Genomic DNA, 8,463 nt, shown 5'->3' with positions numbered 1-8,463 from the left:
CTCAAAGATATTATTTTCCCCTTATGCCTTTTTATGTTTTATATCAGTTTACGTTCTTTTGGGTTTTCTCTTGAACCCTAGTTTCTCATGGCATCTCCATGGATTGTTCCATGAATGATTCTTGGGTTTATTATTTTAATTCAATGAGGTATTTATACTCCTATTTCTTGCTTTCAATATTTCTTTATTATATCTAGTTTTTATTATTTATTTCATGTTTGAGTAGATTATTTCTAGGGTTTGGGAATCCATGTTTATACTTTAATTCTTGATTGATATTATTTATGATTTGATTATTGATATCTCTAATTGATAGTGTTTTTCTTATTAATCTTGCAACCTGATCAATTGTTTGATTAATTCATGTTAATAAGAGTTTGAATAGAAAGATCTTACTTTTAGAGACTTCCCTACAATTAGCAATTCTGATTATGTTAGCGACCGTACTACTGCATATGTTGAATTGAGAGCGTTAAGACCCGACCGTAGGCTTAGCAATTGCACTAGATAATTGATTGATTGAATTGTTATTAATATTTGATAGATTTAGAGCTACAAACGTGGTGAACCATAACCCTAAATCTTTTTATTAATTGTTTTAATTCTATTTTAATTTAGACTATTTTTCTATCCCAATAGTTTAGTTTCTCCATACCTTAGAAGTTAGATTGAATAACCATCTCTCTGTGGATTCGACCCTACTTACCCTACTACATACATTGTTAGTTAGTTTTGTTAGGAATTTATTTTTGACAGGTGTACGACAACCTTTCAGTAGGTAGGATGCTAGTGTATATGATTTTAAATTTACCCAGTTTTCTTTTTTTACTTTCAAATAAATTTTCGGTGATTACATTATTCACATACTTAATTTCTATTATATTTCATGATTAATACTTTTTTTAAAAAAAAAAATAGTCATGTACATGTGATTAAGAAATCGTAAAAATAGGGCTACATATAAGCATTAAATTTACACTTGAAAATCGTAAAAAAGTTAAGAAATCATGAAAATATAAACACTAATCATACTGACTTACGCGTATTTTTGTCATGAATTTCTAATTTTATACAGTTTTCAAGAGTATATTTAATGCTTATATATAGCCCTTAGGGCTACATATAACATTACCTTTTTTATTATTAGTCTAAATTTATAAACTTAAATTATTTTTCACCAACTTTAATATGTGTGGCCAGCCATCATAGGAGTTACTTCGTTAGTATTATAGGGACTACTCGATCAGTGTTACACGTGTTACTTGATCAGTGTTGTAGGGATACTCGGTCAGTATTATAAAGGTTACTCGATTAGTGTTCTCTTCTCTATCATAAGAAGTGGATGATGAGGATCGAACCCCATCACTTAGGGAGGAGATGAAGGGACTAATCATCCCTCTACTCCTAGATCCTCAATTTGAAACAAACATACCCAATGTTGGGGTAAATGTTGGCCCATTATAATAAGTGGACGCGCTAAAATATGATGGACATTAGCTCACACTCAAGACTTGTTCTCTTCAACTTATTTCAGATAATATTACTTATTCCTTAATAAATCCAGATTAGATCATAAAGATTCAAATTAGACCACATCATGACTTTTGGTTATCATTTACTTATCGTTAAATATCGTTAATTGCGTATTAATTTTTTTTTGTAAAAAATACATATTTCAAAAGTTCATGATGAGAAGAATCTAACAAGATCCATTTTGATAATGTTTTTCTTTGTAGATTAGTATTAAAATGTGGTCAAAGTTTAGTCAAATTGTTAAATCAGATCAAACCAGACTACACCAGAAAAATTCAGATCAGACCTAAAAAATATTTCAGATCAGCTTTACTTGTTTTAGGTGAAGAGAACAAGTCCTCATTGTGGTAGGATAGTCATCAATCCTACACATTTTCAGTTTGCAAAACATCAATAATACATGTAGTAACTCAATTTAAGGAAAAATACAAGTTAATCTGCAATTAATTAATTTTTTTTGGTAGAGAATGACTTTATTAAATCTAACACCTTTCACAAGTAAAGCTACACAATTCAAATCATTGCTTGAGAATAAAAAAGGAAGTTACATGTCCTCTCATATGTAGTTGGTAATATACAAGTCACAAGTGGGAGTTCCTCATAAGCTTGATGATTTAGTTACATTAATCAAGAGGCTTCTATTCTTCAATGACTTTTAATTTTAAAAAACGAACATGACTCAGAAATTATCTAGTAAACAACTAAACAGTGCATTTTTCAATTCTCACATGTCAAAAACTTCCATTCTTCAATTACTTTTGATTTCAAAAAACGAACATGACTAAAAAATTATCTAGTAAACAACTAAACTCGATACTCCTCAGTTCTCACATGTCTTGTTTGAATTTTTAAAAATATATATTGTTTGTATTTTTGTGCTAAAATTTGTTGCATATTTAGATAAAATTCCTAATATCAAAAGATAATATTGTATATTTAATTAATTTAAACTTAAATATATCATTCGCTAATTTTGCTTGCGTGGCATGCATTAATTAATTCTAGAAGAAATTAATAATCTCTTATTTAATTGGCCACAACTAAACTTTATACTCTTACATGTCACACTAAGAAAATTAAATTTTACGTGACTCTCTAAAATATTGGGAAAAAACTCCTCTTTATATATATATACTAGTTTTGTGCCTCGTGCGATTCCCGGGTTGTTTATGGACTTTTAAGATAAAATTATTTTATAATTCAATTTGATTGAAAATAGAATTCTAAATTAACTTTTTTTGCTACACAATCTATCTATATTTATCCAACGCGGTACGACACTTGGCGAAAAGTTAAAAGTTTAAAACGCTAAATGATGTTGTCTTGTGGCCTAGTTATGAGTTTATTATTTGGTATTTTATCGAAAATAAAACTCTAAACAACAATCTTATTCTAAAATTCTATCCTAATTTGATTGAAAATGGAATTTTTAACTAACGTTTTTATCTTATAAATTTTCTTTAAATCTATCCAATGTGGCGCGACACTTGGCGAAATTATATGGTACGGAGTATTATATTTGATTAATAAAGCATTCAAGCCTACACATCAAGAAAGCAATCCCATGGGCCTTGAGAAACCAAGTCTTAGCTCAAAAATTGAACACAGCAGAGCCACAACCCAAAATTGAACATCCCAATCTCGGTATATCACTTCAAATTTCGCAAGCAATCAGTTTAGAGCTTCCAAACTTAGCTTCAATGGCGACCGCTTTTCTCTCTCCTATCTCCACTCATATTCCAGTCTCTTCTGAAAATCGTGATATGGGTATTCTCTCAAATGGCCTCTCTCAATCCTCTTTTCTTCTGGGCACTAAACCCTTTTCTTCTTCAACCCTTTTCTCATCTTCAATTCAATCAAAATCCACGCTTAATCGGAGGTTGTACAAATCACCTTGTGCCCAGAAATCTTCTTTTGATCATATTCCCAAGCAATTTAGGCAAGATAATCTCAAAGAAGGCTGTAAGTTTCTACTTTTCTTCAATTTATTATTGCTTGGCCAATTTTCAAATCCTGCTTATTGTATTCTCTTATAGAAGATAATTATAATTATGTTATTGTTAGAAGATTATATTTTTATCAATTAGTTAGGGGTATTGGTTGATTTTGCTGATTTATGTATTTGAACCTTTTTATTGGATGGAATTTGGTGTTGTAATTTAGAACTTATGGGGTTGGGTGTTAGTGTTACAGTCCAAATGTTTCGACACGACACTCGAATCGTGTGGCACGCTCTTGCTGATATTGGGACAGTGACAATGAGTCTCAGCTGTATGCTAGACTGTGTTATAATTTAATTGATAACTTATTATGTGATTTGGTTTATATAAGATAGGTTTTTCATTAGAAGGAAATTGTAAATATGTGAGAAATTGAACTTTATAAGATGATATTTTATCACTAAATATGTGATTAATAGATGGGTTTCAAGTTTAGGGAAGCTTATTCCTAACAAAAGTAGGCATTTCATGGAAAAGTGATAGAGAGCTAAAGAAGACTTGATAGTATGACCAGCCGAGTTTGGTTACGAATTCTATTGTAGACTAAGATATCAACATTTTTATTTGTATTAGTTTCTCATTTGCCTATAAGAGAAATTGCAATAACATTTCTAGATTATGAATAATTGATGATAATCAAGAGTGCTGTTTCATGGATGTTATCACTATTTGGGCAACATTTCTTTCGTACCCCCATTTCGAAATGGATATGTCAGTTTCTTAATTGCATATATTTTGCGAGCCAATGAAGGGGTCAAGGATTAAAGTTCATTAGAAGAGATAGACTTCTCTGCCATAATACTGTTGGATTACCCTCGATGTAACTTCAAAAGGGACATGTTATCTAATGGATTGTGCTTAGAATTTAAATATTTGAAAGAGTTTCAATCCTCTTTAAGGGTTGTCCGTCTGATGGTTTGCAGCATAGTTATCTAATTTGCTTTTATCATATTGTTATGTGTTTGCACATTGCTACGTGCTACCTAAGTTTTACTTTGTAAATTAGAAACACGAAACTCCCATATGTCAGTGGATAAATTTGGCTAGACGTGTCATCATCTTACCATCTCTTATCCTTTGTCATGTTTCTAAACAATATTCAAGTTATTAGAGAATGGTTTTTTCTTTTTCGTGGAGGGACTGAGGAGAGGGGCAAAGGGCCACGCTTCTCTTTTGAGGATCACTGGACTACTATATAAATACGTTGGAGAACATCTAAGGCTCATTTAAGTAGATGTGAACAAATTTACCAAGTATAGAGCTTATTGGGCCTATTCAGTACTGGAGTCATCTTGCTCCCACCTCAACAATGCGTCAATGCAGACAGGTCAAAGAAAATGCAGGAGACAGGAAAAGGAAAAAAAAAATAAAAAAATAAAGTGGCATGCTTAATATGATAGTTCACAACTTTGTCCTCTATTGATCATCAAATTAAAATCAATAGGATTTATCATATTTCTGAGTATATTCTCTATTATTTTTAATTCTGTCAATGCTTTATGCATGTCTTCATTTACAGTGATGGATAACTTCAAAAATGTCCCTCAGTATCTTTATGGCCTCAGTCCTTCACAAATGGACATGTTCATGACAGAGGATAATCCAGTTCGCCGGCAGTCAGAAAAAGTATCAGAGGTACATGATTGGCTATAAATATTGCTTTAATGCTGTGTTTCAATTTAACAGCTAGGTCTCATGTTTGTAATAAATTTTTTCAGCAAAGCATTTCTTCTGCGAGCAACTATCTAGACAATGGTGGGATGTGGAGCACTAGAGGCATGGATGATAGGGGTCCATCAAAATACAGTATGAGCATTAGCATGTATCGTGGTGGTGCTAGAGGATATGGAAGACCAAGAACTGCCCCACCTGATCTTCCTTCCTTGCTTTTGGATGCTAGGATTGTGTATCTTGGCATGCCAGTAAGACCTCGTTACTCTTAAATCTTATATAAAAGTACAGCGTTTCCATTATACTTTCAGTCTTTGGTTCTAATCGTTGTCAATTTTTCTGCTCTTTTTGCTCAGATTGTGCCTGCAGTTACTGAGCTGATTGTTGCTCAGTTTATGTGGTTGGACTATGACAACCCTTCAAAGCCTATATATTTATACATCAACTCATCTGGAACACAAGTGAGTGAAAAGATATACTATTTGTGTGGTGACTCTTGTAATTTAGAAATCTAAATAAGTACTCTTGTCAAGAATATTGTACTTACTACTTACTGCACGGTCATCTTGTATGTGTGTGCATGGAACCTAATGTAAATCTATGCTGGAATATTAGAAATGATTCACATAAACATGAAGGGAAGGTACTGATAATTAGTTTGCCATTCATATTTTCATACTTAAGACGTTGGGGAGGGCTGTGAGTGGGAAGGACTCACTTACGTCCAATAGACTTGAAGGATATAATTGTTTGGTTGGTTGAAATGCAGCCCCAAGTCATGTCTTGACATGCTTTTTGTATTTTCAGAATGAGAAGATGGAAACTGTTGGTTCAGAGACAGAGGCATATGCCATAGCTGACACCATGGGTGTAAGCAAAATTGTTTATTATTATTTTTTGTGCATCTTGTGTGAGCCCAACCCATTAGTCCTTGACTTGTGCTTTATCAACTTTCATGTAGTATTGCAAATCAGATGTCTACACAGTGAATTGTGGCATGGCATATGGCCAAGCAGCTATGCTTTTATCACTTGGAACGAAGGGTTACCGTGCTCTGCAGCCAAATTCATCAAGTATTGCCCTACTTCTTTGCCTGTCCTTATTACTGCGTATATATATTTGCTGCATCTCTGACAAATGCCTCTTTACTTAATGCATACTAGTAAATAGTTGGAAAACTTCGAATCTGAAAGGAATCAGATTCAATTATCTGAGAACACTTTATAAACTGGATGTTATTTCTATGGAATATGGATTCCTGTTGCCACTTAAAAATGTAAATAGCAATGACAATGCCTTTAATAAAGTGTTGCTTGTGATAGTGACCACATATTTTCTTTTACTTAATTAATCTTGAGGCTCGAGAATTGCCTTTTTGGATTGTTGAGTGAACTCATCTAGAATGAGGAACTTATTTTAAAGGTCCACATGTGACATGTCCCTTCTCATTTGTATTTGTTTGTGGGGAATAGGGGACATGCAAAATATACATCCCTTCTCGTATTTTTTTCGTTTTTTCCCTTTTTTTTTTCTTTTTCTTTTTTTTTTTTTTTTTGTGTGTGTGTGTGTGTTGGTGTGGGTGTGGCCGTGTGGGTACTTGGGTAGGGAACATGCAAAATGTACATTTGGACATACATGGTAGATGAAGAATATACATGTTTAGTGAGTAGGCCTCGTTCACTTCACCTTATTTTTGCCAAGCTAAAATTATTTTTATTGAAAAAAAATTATAGTTGGTGAACTTAAATTATTTTTACTGAACTGAAATTATTTTTACTGATTTTCTATTGTAATTCGTCTTTAAAAAAATTGAATTTTACTTAACTTATTTTTACTGAACTAAAATTATTTTTACTAAACTAAATTAATTTTACTGTACTGAACTTATTTTTACTGAACTGAAATTATTTTTACTTAATATTATTTTTTTAAGGTGAAGTGAACAGGGCCTTATAAGTTGTTGAATTTGTATTGCTTTGTCTTGGTTTTAAGGTTAAACCTTAAACTTCTTTTCTTCCCCCTCTCATCATCAAATCTTAAAAATAAGATGCACCTTCTAATAGTTCAATTTGCATTACAACTAGAAGAATATATCAAATCCTGGTTTCTAAATGCTCTCCAATCTGAAAATGCAGCAAAATTGTATCTGCCAAAAGTGAACAGATCTAGTGGAGCTGTGATAGATATGTGGATCAAGGTACACCTAATCCTCTTGTCATGATCTTTTATTTATGCTTGCAGTTCCAAAATGTTGTATCAAAACTGTATCATATGTTAATCTAATTCCAAAATATTGGGGTTGATGACTAATTGTTATATCAATTGCCCCTTACACATAAGGATGATAAGAAACAAGCACCCAGCTCTACTAATTTTTGTGTAATTAAGCTAAGTAACCTTGATGATTTTTGAAGGCAAAAGAACTGGATGCAAATACGGAGTACTATGTTGAACTCCTAGCCAAAGGTATTGGCAAACCAAAAGAAGAGATCGAGAAAGATATTCAGCGCCCCAAGTACTTACAGGCACAGGAAGCCATTGATTATGGCATTGCAGACAAGTTAATTGATTCGAGGGATTCTGCGTTTGAGAAAAGGGTGAGCTTCTCTTATTATGACAAACTCAATTTTATTTCCCCTTTGGGTATTGGGTTCTATCCATCTTTGATACTGACGGAAACTTTCCATGGGTCAGAATTATGATGAGATACTTGCACAATCAAGGGCGATGAGGAGAGGAGGACCTGGACAAGCTGCAGCAGCACCCTCTGGCTTTAGGTGATTAGTGCGAAATGGGTGTTTTGATACCAGAAGCTGTTGCTTTTGAAGCACTTGTTAAATCTGTTTATTATAGACGGACTGCTGGTGCTTCCATGCTCCAGCACTACCTTTCAACTTAAAGCTTATGTAACATACAAGGGGGTGATGGAATTAAAAGGCTAACCTCAATTGTCGAAATTTTGTGTAATGATGCTGTAAGTCTGGAAGTGCCAGTTAATGTAGAAAAAGCATACGTGTCTATAAGCGCTATTTATATGATTTATTGGCTTTTAGACTTCATAGTTTGTGAATCTCAGTTTAGTTTCATCATGATTTTGTGGATAGTAGAGGTGAAGACTCATATGTGGGGAGTTAGACCTGGTTATTGAGCGGGGCGGGTCAGGTCAGGGTTAGTGTGGGTCGGGTCAAAGAGGGGTCACATTTTATAGGGTCAATATCGGGTCGGCCAATGCGGGTTGTGGGTTAATAGTGGGTCGATA

General features: G+C 33.3%; 1 protein-coding gene across 1 annotated transcript; it reads left to right on the top strand.

The window, feature by feature from the left end:
• Positions 1-3,106: 3,106 nt before the first annotated feature.
• Positions 3,107-8,263, top strand: LOC110692643 (ATP-dependent Clp protease proteolytic subunit-related protein 1, chloroplastic-like). The gene is made up of 9 exons (XM_021869675.1): positions 3,107-3,495; positions 5,053-5,168; positions 5,252-5,455; positions 5,561-5,665; positions 6,012-6,074; positions 6,166-6,277; positions 7,340-7,401; positions 7,619-7,801; positions 7,899-8,263. The coding sequence occupies exons 1-9, from the start codon at positions 3,234-3,236 to the stop codon at positions 7,983-7,985; spliced, it is 1,194 nt and encodes a 397-aa protein (XP_021725367.1). The 5' UTR covers positions 3,107-3,233; the 3' UTR covers positions 7,986-8,263.
• The last annotated feature ends 200 nt before the right edge of the window (positions 8,264-8,463 follow it).

Source organism: Chenopodium quinoa, unplaced genomic scaffold (assembly GCF_001683475.1).
Source record: "Chenopodium quinoa cultivar QQ74 unplaced genomic scaffold, ASM168347v1, whole genome shotgun sequence".
NCBI classification, from domain to species: domain Eukaryota; kingdom Viridiplantae; phylum Streptophyta; class Magnoliopsida; order Caryophyllales; family Amaranthaceae; genus Chenopodium; species Chenopodium quinoa.
This window is presented reverse-complemented; position numbering and strand designations above follow the sequence as displayed.

Coding starts and splice junctions, on each gene's coding strand:
- LOC110692643 (XM_021869675.1), top strand. CDS start 3,234: ATGGCGACCGCTTTTCTCTCTCCTATCTCCACTCATATTCCAGTCTCT. Junction 3,496..5,052: donor AGATAATCTCAAAGAAGGCT/GTAAGTTTCTAC, acceptor CTTCATTTACAG/TGATGGATAACTTCAAAAAT. Junction 7,402..7,618: donor TGATAGATATGTGGATCAAG/GTACACCTAATC, acceptor TGATTTTTGAAG/GCAAAAGAACTGGATGCAAA.